Raw genomic sequence first — 21354 nt, 5'->3', positions numbered from 1 at the left:
AACTAAAGAGCCTCTTGATTAGGGTGAAGGAGGAGAGTGCAAAAATTGGCTTGAAACTCAACATTAAGAAAACTAAAATAATGGCATCCAGACCTCTCAATTCCTGGCAGATAGATGGAGAAGAAATGGAGGTAGTGACAGATTTTATTTTCCTGGGCTCCAAGATCACCGCAGATGAGGACTGCAGCCAAGAAATTAAAAGACGCTTGCTCCTGGGGAGGAAAGCTATGGCAAATCTAGACAGCGTACTAAAAAGCAGAGACATCACCCTGCCAACCAAAGTGCGTATAGTCAAAGCTATGGTTTTCCCAGTTGCAATGTATGGCTGATAAGGTTGGATCATAAGAAAGGCTGAGCGCCAAAGAATTGAGGCCTTTGAACTCTGGTGTTGGAGAAGACTCCTGCGAGTCCCTTGGACTGCAAGGCGAACAAACAAGTGAGTCCTAGAGGAGATCAACCCTGACTGCTCTTTAGAAGGCCAGATCCTGAAGATGAACTGAAATACTTTGGCCACCTAATGAGAAGGAAGGACTCACTGGAGAAGAAGCTATGGAAGATATTATAACATGTTGGCAATATTTTCTTGAGTTGCACGTTTCTGACAATGTTCATGTCAGTTTGCACATGTTCTACATTCTCCCTTGTGTATAGCCACAGATCATTTTAAGTATTCCTTCTGCAAAACAACAGTCTAGATTGCTATCCAGTTTCTTACAGACAAGAAATGGAGGTAGTGACAGATTTTATTTTCCTGGGCTCCAAGATCACCGCAGATGAGGACTGCAGCCAAGAAATTAAAACAATCTTACATATTGTTTTAAATTGAAACCACAGATCTGTTTTCCACATTCATATCTTAGAAAGCATTAGATAGTATTGAAAGATTTATTCTCTCTATAGTTCAACTAATGTTTAATATTAAGAGCTACCCAGTCAACATTGGTCTTCTGTTTCACCAATACCAATTGCAAATAATTAAGTAGAAGAAAAGCGGTGCATGTAGTAGCCTTCAAAGTTGGCTTGAAACTCAACATTAAGAAAACTAAAATAATGGCATCCAGACCTCTCAATTCCTGGCAGATAGATGGAGAAGAAATGGAGGTAGTGACAGATTTTATTTTCCTGGGCTCCAAGATCACCGCAGATGAGGACTGCAGCCAAGAAATTAAAAGACGCTTGCTCCTGGGGAGGAAAGCTATGGCAAATCTAGACAGCGTACTAAAAAGCAGAGACATCACCCTGCCAACCAAAGTGCGTATAGTCAAAGCTATGGTTTTCCCAGTTGCAATGTATGGCTGATAAGGTTGGATCATAAGAAAGGCTGAGCGCCAAAGAATTGAGGCCTTTGAACTCTGGTGTTGGAGAAGACTCCTGCGAGTCCCTTGGACTGCAAGGCGAACAAACAAGTGAGTCCTAGAGGAGATCAACCCTGACTGCTCTTTAGAAGGCCAGATCCTGAAGATGAAACTGAAATACTTTGGCCACCTAATGAGAAGGAAGGACTCACTGGAGAAGAGCCTAATGCTGGGAAAGATTGAGGGCAAAAGAGGAAGGGGATGACAGAGAACGAGGTGGCTGGATGGAGTCACTGAAGCAGTAGGCATGAGCTTAAATGGACTCCAGAGGATGGTAGAGGACAGGAAGGCCTGGAGGAATGTTGTCCATGGGGTCACGATGGTCGGACACAACTTCGCAACTAACAACACCAAAAATGTTTATGTGACCATAGGATGGCAGCAAAGAGTTAGGGCTTTTTGCACTGTATCTCTTTCTATCATCTAGTGGTCATGAAATCCTGTAGCCCTACCCAATTTTTAATTTTTTTCAGACCAGTAGTTCTATCCAATAGCAAAACAATATTGAGTTCCCTTTGCTTTAGGACACAAGTTAATAGCCTCATGAAATCACTTGTCATTTTAAAAAGTTACATCCTAACCTAGACAACAAAAAGACACATATACTGATTGATCCAAAACCATCTTTTGTTAACACTATCAGATCTGGGCTGCAAAATTGCTGGACCTGTAATGTAAATCAGATGAAGGCACTCAGGTTGTCCATATCTAATTAATGTTTCTGATTACTTTCATGCAAATATTACCTTTTCTTCCATAAAAGCAAGGGTGAAATGTAAAATTTGTTACTACCAGTTCTGTAAGCGCGGCTTGGTGGGGGTGTAATGTGATTGGTTCTGACGATCCCAGCTGAGTTATCTGATCACCAGAACCCTTTAAAAGCATTTTTTACTGCCTCTTTGGCCGAAGAGGTTGAGAAAAAATGCTTTTAAAAGGTTCTGATGATCCCAGCTGAGCTGCACGATCATCAGAGGCTTTTTTTTTTAACTTTTAAAAGCATTTTTTCGGCTGAAGAAAAAAATGCTTTTAAAAGTAAAAAAAAACCACCTCTGATGATTGCGCGGCTCAGCTGGAGCGGGGGGGGAGGCAGGGATTTTTGCAACCGGTTCTCCGAACCACCCACCGCCATTGCTACCGGATGAGGCGATTCGGTCCGAACCGGGAGCATTTCACCCCTGCATAAGAGTAACAAGATCAGAACTTCAATAGATAACAAATGCTTGACTCCTTTTCTCGCTTGGAGAACGATTAAAAATATCTTTGTAATTGCTAATTAATTTGGCCTTTAGCCACTACCTCACAGCAATTCTCCACTAAATGCTGCATGAAAATGTAAGAAAGCTATTTCCACTCTTTCGGCAATATGTGACAGGAGTAGATAAATGAATCGAAGAGGTTCTGCCACCTTCTCTTGAAGGCAAAGATACTGTTGGCTTGTGAGCTTCTGATTTACCCAGGGGGAAAATATCCATGCTAGAAGATGATGTTTCTAAGTCCATGTATATCTTTCTTTGAAATAAGGTGTTGTTTTTTTAAAGGAAAGAAAGGATAATATGAGCTTGGTCCAATTAAGTTAAGTGGGTTTTATAGAAAAGAGTGCTGAGAAAAATTAATGTGCCTTCCCAGAGTGCTCAGAGACCTAGGATTGAGATTCCAATGAAGCCCGAATCCATAGACTCTCTTTTAGTGTTCTTACTTTATAAGCAATTACAGATCAAGTGCACCTTACCTTGGCAATCTGGTAAAATTCAAGAGTAAACAGATTGGGGTCAATGCAGAAATTAAAATTGATTGCAGGCATAGATCTGACCTAGGTATTCCATGTGAAAATGTTGGCTCATTTGCGCCTTTTCTTTTTGCAAAAAGGAAGACCCTGGGCTACAAACTTTCCTAGGCAAGCCCAAAGTCTTATGTAGTGAAAGCACAAATCATCCTACCAATACTGTAGTGCAATAGCTGGTTTCAGTTCTTAGCATGGATATCAAATCACATGAGTACCTATTTTTCCTAATAGCCCATGTTTTAAAAATGGGTTATTTAAAATGGACACCTAACATCAAAAACGTCATCAAAAAAGCACAACAAAGAATGTTCTTTCTGCGCCAACTCGGAAAGCTCAAACTGCCCAAGGAGCTGCTTATCCAGTTCTACAGAGGAATTACTGAGTCTGTCATCTGTACCTCTATAACAGCCTGGTTTGGCTCTGCAACCAAACAAGGCAAACACAAACTTCAACAGATAATTAGAACTGTAGAAAAAACGATTGCTACCAACCTGCCTTCCATTGAGGATCTTTATACTGCACTAGTCAAAAAGAGGGCTGTGAAAATATCTACAGACCCCTCACATCCAGGACATAAAATGTTTCAATTTCTACCCTCAAAACAATGCTATAGAGCACTGCACACAGAACAACTAGACACAAGAACAGTTTTTCCCCGAACGCCATCACTCTGCTAAACAATTAATTCCCACAACACTGTCAAATAATTTACTAAGACTATTTACTATTTACTATTTACTAATAATTTACTATTATTCTTCTGTTCCTTACTAGTATCTATCTCTTTCCACTTATTACTATAGCCAGTTTTCTTGTATCTTTCAATTTATATTGTTTTTATTTGGTTCCTAGTACGATTTGATACCTTATTAGTAACTTTGACTATCACTGTTGTATCTTTTTATTCTTGATGAATGTATTTTATTTTCCTTAGCTACACTGCGATCATATGCACCAAATCAAATTCCTTGTGTGTCCAATCACACTTGGCCAATAAAGAATTCTATTCTATTCTATTTTTTAAGAAAGGAAAGAAACATATGAAGTCTCAAGCAGCTACATGAATTGTGAAATATTGACTGGATAACATTAAGACATGAGTTGTCTCAAATAATGAGTTGTCTGAACTAATCCTTCCACTTCGCCCTCCCCACCATCCAGTCAGAGCTGATGAAGCTTCTTGGATGAGAAGTGAAACATCTTCCTCAAGGAAAAAACAGTCCAAATGCCTTTTGAAAAAGCACCTTTGAGACAACTATGACTTGGATGACTGAGTCTCCATAAACATCAAGCCATGAGTTGTTGATTAAGCCATGCTAACTGGATTCACCCCATATGTTAAGTAATAACGCACAGAGTTCACAATGGCTGAATTCAGACCACAAGCTAAGCTAAAAGCCACATGATAATGGGTCTATGAATCTTGACTTGAACGTTCATAAAATATGAAGTTTGTAGAGGTTGTGGAACATTGGTCTTGAACCATTCCTCCAGGTCAGTAAAAGTCTGAATAGGGTGAAAAATTCCTGACAAGCAAGGGATTTGAATCAATTTCTTACCTGTTAAACCAATCATCTGTATAGCGGGGATATGGAAATGGATCATTACTGCTAAAATCATAGCTGGCTTGAGCATTCTGGGAAACAAATAGTAAAAAAATGGTTAATACCAAATATATGATTGATTGCAGTCAAGAAAACATGAATAGTTAAGAAACTTATTTTCAGTTTGAGTATAATTTGTATTTCATCTGGGCCAATGTATATACCTGACGGTTTTATTTTTAATTCACCTGACCATACATTCAGAATGACTTTTTAAATGATTATTAAACAGAGAGAGAGAAGGTGATATACCAGAAAGCAAAGGTCAGCTGCTATCATAACTTTTAGTTAGAAGAATTCATTTGGGCCCTACATTAAATCCTACAGACATTTTAGAAGAAACCAAACCTCAGTAACAGCATCCATATTTTGCATGCCAATATTTGTTCTTCCATTCATTTCTCCAAGGATAGGATCACAGAAAGAATTATTTATGAGCCTCCTACCTGAAGCCCTACATTTCATGGCAGATTATGTTGGCTAAGGCTGGCAAAGGAGCCTTGATTGAATCCAGTTGAGCCTATCAACTTTTATCAGGGCAGTAATGTGTGTGTGTGTGTGAGCATTTTCCTTTCTGTCTCTCTTTGCCCAAAAAGGTCAAATCTTTCCCCTCTATTTTGAAAACCCTCCATCACAGGGGGGGAATGAGCCCATCTGCTTTTCCAATGTGATTGTAGTGACATAAACAATGGAGAAAACAAATGACCAAATATGTATAATTAAATTTATACATTTGATTTCACTAGAGGCAAAAGTGTTTGTGAATAAGGAATTAACAAGAAACTCATGTATTATTCATAGTAAGAATTTCAGCAGACTAGAGGAAATTAAATCCACCTTTAATTTGCTGGAATTTTCTTCTTAACAAATGACAGATTTGTGCCAAATTTAAGTTTTTAGTTCATAAATTACTCTCAGACATTTCTATTCTTACTTAAGGTGTGTGATATCCTGTACTTTTGCCCACATGGCAAACCCATAATAGGCAAGGTTATTTGCCTTATTTCTTGTATGTTTTGGATAGCCGATTAGAACTCTTTTTATTAAGGCATTTGAATGATTTTAATACAAAAATGTGACAATTTGGTAAAAATGAACATTTGTGAATGGCAGGCTCCTTGCTTCATCTCGGTCCATATCAGCTTGATTTCCCACCAGGATATTTCACAAAAATAACCTTGGTTTCCTTATCAGTGATTAAAACCATCTACCATGTTGATTCTAGGAAAATCTTTGACATTGGGATACTATGACTAAATGGGTTGGAAGATGGAAACCCAAATATTATGATGGTTCCAATTTTATGAGCAGGATAGCAATCAGGAGATGACCATGGAGGTTTTTGGCCTGATACCACAATATTTGAATAGGGTATTCACTACTAAATAAAAACACTAAAAACTGTAAACAAAAATGAAGAATAAAAAATGGTGAAAATGACCAAAAAAAACCCCCAACCCAGACATGAGTGAAAAAACAAACCCACACAATTCAATTACAATCTTGAAATCATTGGGGGTGATCGCCCAGAGATCTAGAGTGTGGTGTAGTCCATATGAACATAAGCCTCACGTCTATCTGTCCTTTCTCTTAATCAGAGATTAAGAGATCATATCTTTCCATATCCCATTCCATAGCAATGATGAACTGAACGAAGACTGAGAAATGGAAGTTGAACCCCTATCTGGCAGATTTTGTAGCTGAGTGTTTGTTAATATAATAAATATAATATAATATAATATAATATAATATAATATAATATAATATAATATAATATAATATAATATAATATAATATAATATAATATAATATAATATAATATAATATAATATAACAACAGAGTTGGAAGGGACCTTGGAGGCCTTCTAGTCCAACCCCCTGCCCAGGCAGGAAACCCTACACCATCTCAGTCAGATGGCTATCCAACAGTTTCGTAAAAATTTCCAGTGTTGGAGCATTCACAACTTCTGCAGGCAAGTCGTTCCACTTATTAGTTGTTCTAACTGTCAGAAAATTTCTCCTTAGTTCTAAGTTGCTTCTTTCCTTGATCAGTTTCCAACCATTGCTTCTTGTTTCTACCCTCAGGTGCTTTGGAGAACAGCCCGACTCCCTCTTCTTTGTGGCAACACCTGAGATATTGGAACACTGCTATCATGTCTCCCCTAGTCCTTCTTTTTATTAAACTAGACATACCCAGTTCCTGCAACCGTTCTTCATATGTTTTAGCCTCCAGTCCCCTAATCATCCCCTAATCATGTTGAACAGATTGAAGTGATGAAGTAGCTTTTCCTTCAAAGAAGTAGGTCTATATCTTGGGAGTTCTCTTTAATTTTAATCTGTCTCTATGAATTGCATGTCAAAGTGGATCTATGGATGTCAATGTGGAACTATGTTCAGTTTCAACTATAGTCCTGATGACTTCACAATTAAATGACTGCGCTGAAGATTCCATAGAAACTGCAAAGTTATCTGGGAGAAAAATTCAAGGGTCCACCATCAGAATGGCTCTCGCTCTATCTAGTAGCTACCCTTCAAATTTCAGAAAAAAGTCACAGACATGAGAGCTTTTTTTAATATGTATGACTTTAGAATTTACACTAGAGAGAAGTTATTAGACTGATGTGAAGCATCAAAGATGCATTTTGCTTTGATGAAGCTTCATTTTAATCAATCTATCTAATCAGATTAACAGGTTTATTTCAGTGCAGGAAAACAAATCTGTACAACTAAGATTTGTTTTGATGAAGTGATTTGGGCTGTGGAGGTAAGTTTACTTTTTAAACTCTTAAAGCTCTTATTTTTAAGTTGGAATAAGAGACGTCCTTTGTTGGATAATTTACAGTACTGTGCTTTCCTCAGCCCTGCTACCTTTGTCTTAACAAAGGGAATGGGTGGAGAATGTTTTGAATGATATTGAATGTAAACCTTGGAGGCTATTCACTTGAAGGTGAGTAGAGCTAATTTTCTATAAAGCATCTATCAATCCTGTCATTTTCATCCCATTCTGCCAAAAAATGAAGCAGTAGTGAGCCTTGAGACTAGATTCCCCCCTCATTGAATTTCTAAACCCAATTTGGCTCAAACTAAATTGCCTTGCCCTTGATTTTTCAAAGGCAAACTCAGGTAAAATCATGCTTCTTTTACCCTCAAGGCTAAAAGACATTGACCTAGATGGCTTTCCTTTATGTCAGAGATAAGCAGCTTGCAACCACAGCTCCTCTTTGGGATCCTTCTGGCTAGAACTGCTGAAAACCCCACAGCATTTTCCTGCCATTGTGAGTTAGGGAAGCAGATAAAAATGACAATGTAGACCCCAAGAGACGGATCTCGTATTTAAAAAGCAAAACAGAACTCTCAAATTATTCTCTTACATGTCTGAAAATGGTCCTACTTCCACCTTGCAAACATTTAAATGAAAATCTTTTTCATCAAAAAAGGTGTCAATCACTGATAGTTTTAGAGGTCAAAATCCTAACCCTTGACTCTAAAAGAAGCTGGAAGCAGTACACAAAGCAGGGGTGGTATACAATATGGGCATTATCTAGTTCCAGTTTAAATTCATTTTTTAACCACCTGTAGTTTCTGGATTATGTCCAAAAGCCATCCTAGAGGCAACACAATACATTTGTCCAAACAAGACTACCAGAAAACACTTAATATCTTCAGACACATTCTTGGCTGGCAGACAGGTTAGGTATTCAATGCCTATCAAAGGAAAACCAAGGGATCTTATTTATTAGGTATACAATTTTTTTAATTTGTAAAACTTGTATTCAACATGCTATTCATTTCTCCTTAAGGTATAATGAAGTTCAGAAATGGGGGGAATGAAGAATGCCTTTTAAAAACATTCATTTTGTGAAATGTAATCATATTGAATTATAAAAATATATTATATTTGTTACTGTAGGAATTTAGCACCCACCCCCCTCCTAGAAGAATGAAATATTCTAGGAAATATTTTAAAAAGCAGAATATTATACCTTCCTGGATGAGAAATGGAGAAACATATTTTAAAGACAAAGGAGCTCCCTGCAACTTCCTGACTCCCCCCCACCTTTGTCAATGGGCCATTAAAAGCCTCAGCTAAGCTCACTCATTCTCCCCACCTTTGTCAATGGGCAATTAAGGCTTCAACCAAGCTCACTCAATCCCCCCATGATTTGCAACACAATACAACTGAAACTCACCACATGGCAAGGCTCAAGCAAGCTTGAGAGACAGCCAGCAAGGCTAGCTAAGACCCCCACCCCCTGGGAGTCTGACAACCAATCAGGATACTCTTCCTGTGCCCCAGAAAGGTCAAAGCTCAGAAAAAGCATAAAGCCAGGGAGCACACAGGATCTCAGCCCTTTTCTGTTCAGGAACTCAAGCCATGTGATCCTGACCACCATTAAACCATCTTTCCAAGCAGCCTCCATGTTTCCAGTGTCTTTGTCCCCACTTGGAACTGAACCCAGATGGATATTTCTTCCAACAATTGGCGACCCAGATGGGACTCCAAGCTAACCTAACCAATGGACCTGGCCCAGGTAAGCCTCCCTTGCTAGCAGCAGACCCATTGAGTCTGTGGGTAAGTTTTCCTGGACCTTGGCCATTTGGAACTAGGTTTTAAAGGGGTTTTGAGTGTTGAGCTCAAAGACTGCTTGGAAAGAAGGTGAGTACCTCTAAATTTTAATTTTAAGCATGGAAAAGCATGGGAAATATGTGTATGCCTGCATGTGTGTGAATGAGAGCCCTTCTCCCAATCACAGCTGGATCTTGCATCCTCTGTGCATTTCCTAACATGAAAGACCAAAAGTCTGGAGAGCATGGGGTTTGCCAGAGCACAGGACCTTCTGTTAGGAAAGGAAGAAGTGTGTGTGGGATTCCACCTGAGGAAACAATCTGATTCCACCTCTTTGAGCAACCTCTAGCCGCACCTCTACCTACTGCTAGCTCCACCGAGCCATGACCGGTAGGATAGAGAAAGCAAGGGGGGGAAGCCAAATGTGGAACTTTGTGTTTTCGAGGAACGGAAGCTGAGCAAAAGGAAAAGAAGTGTGAAGGGTCAAAAAAGAAATATATAGGAACTATCGGTGTATCTAAAAAGGAAAGCAAAGCCTAAAGTGGAGCATGTGGAGTGAGAGGAGGTGCTCGTACCTGCTGTAGGGGCAGCAAGGTCCTCCGGGATCACTATTTTTTTTTATTGGTGATCTTCAAATAAGAGTTCCCTTAAGGAAGGGGCCCATACTTCGACAGAAGGGAGTCGGAGTCCTTCGCGGATACCTTTTTTTTCCGAAACTGCGGGAGTGCCCGGCTATGACAAAGTGAGCCTCACATTCCGAGGATCATGGGAAGCGTAAGCTCGAGGGTAGAGGGAAATCCCCTGAGAGACATGCTTGGGGCCTGGGACGCCAGGCAGGTGCCAGTGTTGACTGGCATGTGAGAATAGAAATTGAAGAAATTGTGTAAAAAATGGGCTTTGCTAAGAGATAACACCAGGAAGACAAATTTGGCTAAATAAAGGTACTTAAAAGAAAAGGGAAATATATAAATAGGAATGTTTGGGTTTTTATTTTGTTTGTTTTGTTTGTTTGTCTGTCTCTTTCTCTGTCTTCTATTGAACCACGTGGTCTGTCTGTTAAGATTTGTGCCTTCCCTAATTTAACTGAGATTTATGGGAATGATCAGTGTGTGTGTAAATCTCAAGAGTTTTGTTTTTCTCTTTGTCCTTGTTTTTTATGTGTGTATGTCTGTCTTTGTGGGCCCTTGAGGTAATTGTAACTGTAAAATGTATCTGATCTCTAGAGACAAGAATTTTAAATTGTTAGAGAAAAACAAAAGGTTGAAGCAATGAAAATGGGGAAGAGAGAGAGAAAAAAAAAGGAAAGAGCCTTTTTCCTGTCTTTGTCCGGCCAACAAAATAGTAAAAAGGACTTTTCATCCTATTTCTGTTTTTTTCTCTCCTCTCTATCTTAAAGTAACAACTCAAGTTTATAAGGAAACATTTTAAGTTCACTTACAAGATAAGTTTATGAGGAAACGTTTTAAGTTCACTTACAAGAGAAAAAAAAAATTCAGTCTTGCATTTACTGTGTATTTAAATGATTTTACCTGTTCATCCTCTTCCTGAAGTATGTGAAGTTTTTTCTTTCTCATCAGTTGTTGAAACTGCATTTTGTTGAAACTGCATTATCTTTTAGTAACTGCAATATTGATGTGTTGTTTCTTTTCAAACTCTGCCTGCAAGATATCTACCCCCCTCCTTTTTTAATCCTGTTACAATGCCTTTCCTGAGAAGATTACCCACAAAAGTGGGGAGGAGATCCTGTTCTAATGTCTTTCAGCCCTGAAAAGATGACTCTGCAACTGTGGAAGCAGAGCACATGGTTCCAGATGCTGCCCCCAGAGGAGACCTTCCATTTGTTGGAGCCAGGAATTGAGTTTGAATCCAGCCCCCACTGAAAGTCATCACAGCAACCAGATTGGAGCAGACCTTTCCAAACCTGACTGACCAACAAGCATGCCACCCAAAAGATATGAAAGAAAGGACCCTGAGATGTACAAGTAAAGACTAAAAGACTCTTTTCAATTCCCAGAAGACAACTGGAAAGACTATGGGGGAGGGTGGAAAATTCATTGTAAGGTTTTCTTTCTTGTCTCATTTACATTGTAATCAGTCTAAAGTATTCATGTAAGGATTGTATTTGAGTGGCTGCCAGTTAGTTCTGAACACCTGAGATTTCTGTCTAATGGTAGGGAAATTTGTCCAGCATGTTTGTATTGTTTGTATTGCCTGAATTGTAAAAGTAGCTGCATACACAGGCACACACAGAGACACACACCATTCAGAATTAGTCTATTCCCTTCACTTACCTCCACACAAGGCTTCCCCTAGGTTGATTTTGCTCTGTGGCACTAAAAGCCCAAGGAGTCAGATCTCCCTGCTAATTCCATGGGGGAGAGGCATCCCCCTCAGGCAATTCCTCACTTGAAGAGATAGCAGAAAAAGTGATATCCAAAACCCAAGCCCTGACTATGACTCACAAATGATGCTGCCCAGTTGCCCAGTAAAGCAAGATATGTTGCACTGGTGGTATCATGAGTAGAAGTCCCAGGGCTCATTGTGTGTAATTTTTAAAAAAAAAAAAGAAGAAAGGAAAAAGCCTGGATTGCACACTGATTAACCTCAATTTGGACTGGAAAAAAAAAAATCTTGGATAGACTTAAGTAAGAGCTAGGGCAGGTTCAGTAACCAACCCTTGGAAATGAGCAGCCTGTAATTTAAAGGAAAACCATGGCTGTGAAAATTTTGGGATGTGTGCTTGCTTGACCTGACTGGAAGCTCACAGAAAGTGATATCTAACAGCTGAAATTAATTGGCATAGAAAATTGGATACTGTAAAATTCTTACCAGAACTTTTCCCCTGGCTGCTAGACCTTCATGGTTGAAAGCTTTTGGGAGCCACTGAAGGAATCTTTTTCTGTTGTCTCTATCAATGGCTTCCTTTGCATCAGGAAAATTAAAAGCACCCACTGATTTGATCAATTTTAATTTTGCCAAGAGCATGTTTCAAAACTCACGTTTTGAAAAAAAAAAAAGTAGGGATTGTAGGAATTTAGCACCCACCCCTCCTAGAAGAATGAAATATTCTAGGAAATATTTTAAAAGCAGAATATTATACCTTCCTGGATGAGAAATGGAGAAACATATTTTAAAGACAAAGGAGCTCCTGCAACTTCCTGACTCCCCCACCTTTGTCAATGGGCCATTAAAAGCCTCAGCTAAGCTCACTCATTCTCCCACCTTTGTCAATGGGCAATTAAGGCTTCAACCAAGCTCACTCAATCCCCCCATGATTTGCAACACAATACAACTGAAACTCACCACATGGCAAGGCTCAAGCAAGCTTGAGAGACAGCCAGCAAGGCTAGCTAAGACCCCCACCCCCTGGGAGTCTGACAACCAATCAGGATACTCTTCCTGTGCCCCAGAAAGGTCAAAGCTCAGAAAAAGCATAAAGCCAAGGAGCACACAGGATCTCAGGCCCTTTTCTGTTCAGGCTCTCAAGCCATGTGATCCTGGCCACCATTAAACCATCTTTCCAAGCAGCCTCCATGTTTCCAGTGTCTTTGTCCCCACTTGGAACTGAACCCAGATGGATATTTCTTCCAACATTACCTTACACATCCTTGAATATATATTACTTCCACATTTGCTTTAAACAATTTATTTCATAGTATAAGTACTTTGGACTATGCTTATTTGTTTGCTCTGATTGTAGGGGGTGCATTTTATAGAGCATAAGGAATTACGATATCCATAAATACAATGTGCTTTAGAAAGCAATTCTATGTTTTTCTACAGGAGAAATTCCAAATGAATTCAGTAGCATTTACTACTGAGTGGATAAGCATGGGATTGCTTTAATTTCTAGGTTGCGTTAGAAAGGTATCTGACTATCAAAGTAAGACCTGATTATATTGGATGCATACATTTGTCCCATACAGAAGGAGATGGATTTTGTCTGACATGTTTAAAGCAACTTGTGATAGTTATTTTGACATTTAACAGTTTAGCACAGAAGCAATTGAAACTATAAGAAGCAAGAAATTGTGTAAAGGTACTGAATTAGTATGGAATCTCTCATGGGATAAATAATTCAACTCAATTGATTTTACTTCTGAGTAATATGCTCTATGTCAAAACAACAAGTATCCAAAATGTAAGCAGTATTTATTTCTTTACTCGATATCCTGCCTTTCTGCTGGAGTGACTACCTACAGTGAAAAACAAAATATAAGAAAAAAAAAAGAAAATATCCAAAGTTAAAATCATATACCAAAAGTAACACTACATTTGATAGCAAAATCATTTCACAATCAAAATGAAAAATGATGCCCATATTCATAGTTCATAACATAGCTCATAAGAATACTATATACAATACTATATGCACTGTATCCTGACTCCTGGCTGGTGCCTAGAGAAGTCCATGTACTTTTCTTGGCAACATTTTCAGAAATGATTTATCATTGTCTTCTTCCTACAGCTGAGAAAGAAGAACTAGCATTCTTGGGGAAATTAAAACCTGTAAGCATATACAGCACCCAAGTTTCCATTCTGAATATCTGTAGCCAAAGATCATAATACATGAGCAATCAACAGGAATGAGTGGATGAAAATCTCCTGCACTGGACACATGTCTACTCATTTTATTTCCATTTTCCAAGTGTGTAGTTTTTCTAAAGGAACACTTTGGACATCTCTGCAAGACCTGAACGTCATTTTCTAGCTCTAGGGGTTTAACTTCCATTTTTGGCCAACTGGACAAAAATTTCCTTTCACCTGTATTTTGATCCAACGAGCAACAATCAAGTTCTTTTGATACGATTCCAAAAAGGTGCTTGAAAATACTTGGAGGCAGGAATGTAGCATCTACCTGCAACTTTTCGAAAGGGCCACATGCAATCCCAGGAAAAGGGAGCATTTGGGATGCTGCATGTTCTGTTTAGAACTAAATCTGAAGCATTTCACAGACATTCTTTTTTGTTTGTTTGTCCTATTTCCTCTTCCTCCTCCAAAGTGATGTTATATTTTGCTGCACCCAACACCACTAGCTCTACAGATGGGGAGGAAAATATTTGAGGATGCATACACAGGTTTGTCTGTAGGGTTTTGTTTGAGTTCGATGACTTGAGTTCAATGACTTCAACAATTTTAGCAAGGGGTTCTCTGCCCGGTTGCTGGGTGGGCATGGGCATGGCTAGTTGGCCTCCTGAACAATGGGGGGAGGTGGCATTTTTCCCCTCCCTGGGCTCTGAATGCTTTCTTTGAGCCTCCGGGAGGGCAAAAACAACCTCCCAGGCTCCAGAGGCCCTCTGGAGGCTGGAAACGGGCCTACTTCCCAAACTTCTTGTAGGCCCATTTTTCACCCTCCCTGAGCTTCCACACACGTCCTGCACTTACCTGTATCCAAAATGGGCTGCGTGGGGACTCCTGGGAGGGAAGGGGTGGGCAGGGCAGGGCCAGCCAGGAGTAGGATTTGGGAGCTCTCTGAACTGCACAGAATCTTAGCTAGAGGTTCTCCTGAACCCCTGCAATCCCCCAGCAGCCCACCCCTGCTTCTCAGTTGACATGCATAAAGTTCTGCAGCATCCTTCTCCCCCAAGGTCTGCCTTCATTCAATCTTTCCCCCAACAGTTGATCAGCACAAAACCCACAGCTGTTCTCCTCATGTTCATTTTTTATAATAAATGTTTTTTTCCCCCTTCATTGTAGAAGAGCTTTATTATTCCCTCCAGAATGTCTTTTATCTCGGAGAGGTTTTGCCTGACAAAATTAGTGGCTTTGTGTAAGTACTATGAACTAAAAAGTGAACCATGGAATACATTATGCTGATATTTTAATGATCAAAAGAAAAACTCCTCTTAGGAAAAAAAAAAGAATTTATAATTCATGGAATTTAAAGCACAGAGAAGAAAGAATGTCTTTGTTAAATGTACTCTGCTGTCCCTGGACCAATATGGGGGAGCGTGCATTTCAGTGCAAGCCAGTGAGTTGGTTGGTACATTTGCTTATTTTAATGATGGTAATCCAAAACTGAGTAATTTTAATTACCAAATAATAAGGACAACCTGATCTACCTAAATATGGGACGGAGCCAGTGGTGGGATTCAGCCAGTTCGCACCACTTCGGGAGAACCGGTTGTTAATTTTCTGAGCAGTTTGGCAAACTGGTTGTTGGAAGAAATCATTATGGCAGAGAACCGGTTGTTAAATTACTTGAATCCCATCACTGGACGGAGCGTACTGCTTGCACTTTCGCCTTTCAGCCCCAATCCAGGAGCCTTCGCAGGCAGCTGCTTTCGCTACAGACTATCTTTGTGTTAAATTTTATATTTGCCGACAAAGAAATAAAGGGAGACTAGTATAGTATGTTATTGTTAAACAAATCTGGCTTCTCCCATTGACGTTGCATGTGAGAAGTCAGCTGGGAAGGTCACAAATGGTGGTCATGCAACCCCAGGATGCTGGAACCATTGTAAATGCATAGGACAAAATTTTGATCCTGTAACCGTAGGGATGCCGGGATAATTGTAAGTGTGAACAATGGCCATCAGTTACCTTTTTCAGTGCCATTGTAATTTGGAACAGTTATGAAATGAATGGCTGTAAGTTGAGGACTACCTGTGCTTCAGACAAGTGCATAAAACCAAAAATCATGTATTTTTTCAAGATAGTAAGCCTTTAGCAGCATCCTTTACCTAGCTTCCTCCCAGTGGTGAAATCCAATGTTTTTTTACTGCCAGTTCTGTGGGCGTGGCTTGGTGGGCGTGGTGTGGCTTGGTGGGCGTGGCATGGGAGGGATACTGCAAAATCTCCATTCCCACCCCACTCCAGGGGAAGGATGCTGTGAAATCCCCATTCCCTCCCCACTCCTGGGGGAAAGATATTGTGAAATCTCCATTCCCACCCCACTCTGGGGCCAGCCAAAGGTGGTATTTGCCAGTTCTCCAAGCTACTCAACATTTTCACTATCGGTTCTCCAAACTGCTCAAAATTTCTGCTACCAATTCTCCAGAACCTGTCAGAACCTGCTGGATTTCACCCCTGGTTCCTCCCGAATGCTGTTTTTACAGAAGCTGTTTAAAAAAATGAGCATTCAGATATAAGAACTCTTGCCTGCAGAAAGAAGCTAGTAATCAAGATGCAGATTTATTAGTTCAATCCACATCTTTTTTTTTTTTTGGCAGGTATTGCCTATCTCAGCCTTACTGTACCTCTCTTCCTCTGAAGTTACTCTGTCTTGCAGCCATAAGAACTTTGGTAAAAATTCACCCCAAATATTCCAAGGCAAGTTTTATCAACATAAAACCTTTTAAGTACGTGCCTACCGTTCCTGTCCTATTGTTTTTCTTTTCTTCTTCCTATATATGTTTATATGTGTATATACTATATAATCTTTTTGTATGATGTTGTGACAAAATAAATAAATAAAAAAAAAAATAAGTAGACATAGTTTTCAGAATAGGCAGCATTTTCCCCCTGCTCAACCTTCAATCGATACCTTGAACACTACAAAAGGAAAGGTCTAAGCAAAGACACAGCTTTCATAGATGGTTATCTTATTCTGTAAACTATATGACATAGAACAGCTCATCTGAGAAAGCTGATGAAATTTTTCTTAGGAGAAGACATTTAAAATAAACACAATCAATATTTCAGGTCATTGTCCGCAACTGTTGACACTTGTGCCATTAATGCATTCTTAGAGAACTTGCTAAATCCCATTTCTTTGTATTGGATAAAACACATACTTCATGTTGTCAGTTGCCATCAAGTCAATATTGACTCATAGTGATTTTTTAGATAGTTCTCCTGAATAGCATCTTGTCCTCAGTTTGGTGACTAATCATTGCTGAAATGGCATCCATGGAGGTTAGTTGTATCACTTTTCTTTAGTATTGATATGAACACTGATCTTCTCCAACCAGTTAACCATGATGCTATCTTCCAAATATCCTTGTAAAATTTTGTGTGTATTGTAACAGCTGCATTTTCATTCTACCTTTCCAGAAGAAGCTCAAGACATACCTTGTACTCCTGTCCTTTTTCCCATAACAATCCTGAGGCATGGATTAGACTGAAAGAGTAATGAGCTTAGAGTCACCCAAATCCTGTCGATTTTTTGCAAATGATCCAGATAGAAGATAAGCAAGTTTGTCTCTTCCTTAAGCCATTTCTGGGGCAGACTTTTAATTTACCCCCACCTTCAGAGATATAATCTATCCCTCAATCCAAAATATGACACCCAAAGGTTTCTTTTCTAGCTACTACTACTCTTACTACATTTGCATTGTAGTACCAAAGCATTTCCAAATTGAAATGACTTGGTATTTGGAACCAAATTCCAAATACCAAACCTACCAAAGCATTTCCAAATTGAAATGACTTGGATAAAGCCGGTGACATCACCTTTATCCAGGGTATGCCTAAGAGGGCTCCTTTCAGGTCCCTGTTATTTTCCCACCAAAGTGATACCTATTATCTACTTGCATTTTGCATGTTTTCGAACTGCTAGTGGGCAAGAGCTGAGACAAATTGATGGGAGCTCATTCCGTCATTCAGCTCATGCTCACAGGTTTTGAACTGCTGAGCCACTTCTACCTTATATAAGTCAATTAAAACTAACACTGCCACACAGTGTTCAGTAGTGGGGTGGGAAAATGTCAAGATGACCCCTTCAAGCTTCTGTTCTAAAGCAAGTTCTGGAAATACAAAAAAGGCAAGTATTTTTCTAGTCTTTGAGGGCTGAGCTTTGCATTAGATGCCCAATTATGCATCCTTAAACAATACATAATAGCAACAGCTGAATGTCTTTTTAGTGCTTTTAGTCTTCAAAAAACATACAAAATTCTTACCCTGAGGGGGTTTATTTGTGTGTTTTTCTTATGAAACTGACCAAGGAAGGTAAGTCATATGGCATCAGTCAAAATATATTAATCAACCCGGCAGGAATATTCTCTCATTTTCAAGACAAAATGGATTCACTAAAATGAAGCAACAAATAAATAGGCTGATTTAAATATTAATAAGCCAGATGCCACTGAAAAAGGCCAGTATCCAGTTCTTTACAGCTTTTAAGGCTTTATGTAGGCCATGTTGTCTTACTTTTCCAAAATAGCCATTGTTTCACCAAACCAATAGGTATGAAAAGAATGAGACTGGGATATTTATTCTTTGTGCCAAAGGCAACTTGGATACAAGTGTAAATCATTGCAAAATTTCAATTAAAGAAATGCATAGGATTGCATTTTGGTTTCAGATTCCCACCCACCCACCCACCCATCTGAAGGAAAGTAAATTGGATGGAACAGACTAGTTTGGGGGTAATTGCACCAATGGGAATATGCTATCTGCTGCATATATCAATTGTGCTGGTTTATCTCAGCATTCTTAGTTTTTGGTTATCAGGAGCTGCTTCCAATAAATGAGCAAGTGCAACTGAGAGACAATAACTGAAAGTCAATTATACGACATGAATACAACAGCACTTATATTGTGTAGTAAAGCAGGGAAGCTTTCTCTCATTGTTCCTCCAGCTGTTACTTTAGATAACGCTTTAATTTCAAGCTGTCAGCTGGATGATTTTCCTGACTTAAACTTCTTCAGGATTCACCCTCTCCTCCCCACCAGGCATTGACAAATTGTCCGAGTGAAAGATAGAGGTGCTAGAAAATAAATATTAGTTTTCTAATAGAGAAGTTTCCATGCCTAGTTGGATTAGAAACCTTGTCCCTGGTATCTCCCATCCTGCTGGACAATTTGAATGCACTTACTGTAGGTTTGGATGCTAACTCAGATTCAGCCCAGTGTAGCTTCAAGAAAAAAATGAGAAGAAGGAGGAGGAAAGAGAATCCTCATCATTCAGATGATGTGACGTATATGACTGTCATCTCTCTTTAACCATAGCTTGTTCTAGGTTTGAAGAGACCATGCACAAAACGCCCATGGTGGCACTTGTTCGTCTCTCTTTCTGATGATGTTCTTCAAATCTCTCTATTGAATCTCTTTGGTTAGAATCAAATGTTTCCAACCAACAATAGACAAAGTGGAAACTCCATTCTCCCCACCCAACGGGCGTAAAAGTCATCTTAACTAAGCTTTGCTCTCTGGTCACCTCTGTTTAAAATAGCCCATTATGTATTCTGTCACATTGTGTTGTATACATTGTGCTTCCAAAGGAAATTCAAAAGGGCAGTTGTAAATGTCACCTATTCTGTGCAATATTTCATCAGCTCTGCTTCTAATTTTCTTCTTTTGGCAGCATGTGCCTTTTCTTCCCACTCAACAGAAGGTTTCTTGTGGGGAGATTTCAAAGATATGTTAAATCATGATGAGCATGACTCCATCTATCGTCAGCATGAGTCACTATAGCACCGAGCTACCCCACTGTGTAAATGCCACCAACATCTAAAGGTGCAGCTGCCACTTACTTGACAGACAGTTGGATCAATTATTTTTGATAAGAAGAATTAATTTGTACATGGGAAGGGTTGAAAGATGATGAAAGCAAAGATATATATGTGTGTATACACACACACACACACACACACACACACACACACACACACATCCTTGTTTTCATCATCACTTGACTGAATCTGAATTCCTTAGGCACCATGGCTATGATGGTGCAGTGCTTAGAATGCTAACTCTGCCCACTGCAGGAGTGCAATCCTGACTGGCTCAAGGTTGACTCAACCTTCCATCCTTCTGACATCAGTAAAATGAGGATGTAGATTGTTGAGGGCAACATACTAACTCTATAAACTGCTTAGAAAAGGCTGTAAAGCACTGTGAAGCAGTATATACCAGGGGTCACTAACCTTCAGACCTCAGGGACCACTAAATTCATAATTTTAAGTCCCGTGGACCACTAATATGATCTGCCTTATGACCGGCTGGGTGGGCGTGGCTAGGTGGTCATTTGACTGGGTGAGCATGGCCAACTCGATTTCACTCACATCAAGGGGTGCCTCGCCAGCCTCTACTCACCCCTCCCCTCCCAGCCACTCCTCGTCTCCCTGTCAGGGCTCCTTAGGGCCCCAACAGGAAGCAGTTGTTGGAGCTAAGCAGCTACCACAAGAAAGAGTTGGCAGAACAGCTCAGTTCAAATTGGATCTGACAGAGAAGGAGGCTCAGTCGAAGCACCTCATTGAGGACTATGAGCATAGGGTTTCCAAGCAGAGGGAAGACCTGAGGGAGTGCAAAGCCAGGGACAGGCACATGGAGGCTCAGCAGGCTGAGATGGTCAGCCAGTTCCAGGCCATGATGCAGTGCTATTGGAACTCTTCACCACCAGCGGCACTTCCCTCCAGCCATTGCCCAAAGCCCTGCACCAGGAGGCTGAAGCAGACCCCAAGTCAGAATTTCTGCCCCTCTCTGACCCACAGAAGAAGACCCTGAAGGGGGAGACTTCTGCAGCAACACAAATGTTGCATGTCTCTGTCCCAGGGGCCATAGTTTGAGGACCCCTGATTTAGTGCAATATAAAAAATGCAAATAATTTTTCTGAGGACCACCAAAATTTTCTCACAGACCACCAGAGGTCCACAGACCACCAGTTTTTGACCTCTGGTATATACAGTAAATCTAAATGCTATTGCTAGTGCCCAAAAGAAAAAATAGGGTGCTGGAATGGGTTCCTTATCTTTGTGACATCAACCCAACCCACCTGTTACTAAAAGGGTAGGCTAAATGCTAATAGGAATCTTAAATCACAACAACTCTTTTTCTAGGATGATTTCCTCTTTCTGTTGAAGCAACATTATTTAGTTTGGCTTTTTTAAAAAAACACCCTTAAAGTTGTAAATTGCCCCTGTATCTACTGCCTTGAGCTCACTGAATAACATTTTGTAACCTCAAAAGATGCTCCAATAGATCAGACAATTAAGTTAAGTAATCAGAGATCGTAAGTTATGTATGTAATGGTAAAATAGCACAAGGCCCGGTATTGTTCTTTCGTTATATCTACCACCTGCATGAAAACCTATCCCTAAATTAAAAGATTTGCCATTTTCAAGGAATGGGATCAGTCTGAAGCAATTATCCTTCATCCCATAA

The 21354-nt window shown here is 39.8% G+C and overlaps 1 protein-coding gene across 2 annotated transcripts in view; it reads right to left on the bottom strand.

Moving 5' to 3' along the window:
- Positions 1-21354, bottom strand: part of PCSK2 (proprotein convertase subtilisin/kexin type 2) — a 137561-nt gene that overhangs the window by 47336 nt on the left and 68871 nt on the right. Inside the window, exon 6 of one of the 2 annotated variants that reach the window (XM_058181983.1) lies at positions 4698-4774. The exons of the other annotated variant lie outside the window; for it this stretch is intronic. Within the exon in view, the coding sequence (XP_058037966.1) occupies positions 4698-4774 (77 nt within the window). The remainder of the gene's footprint in view (positions 1-4697; positions 4775-21354) is intronic. 2 annotated transcript variants of the gene reach the window in all.

Source organism: Ahaetulla prasina, chromosome 1 (genome assembly GCF_028640845.1).
Source record: "Ahaetulla prasina isolate Xishuangbanna chromosome 1, ASM2864084v1, whole genome shotgun sequence".
NCBI classification, from domain to species: domain Eukaryota; kingdom Metazoa; phylum Chordata; class Lepidosauria; order Squamata; family Colubridae; genus Ahaetulla; species Ahaetulla prasina.
This window is presented reverse-complemented; position numbering and strand designations above follow the sequence as displayed.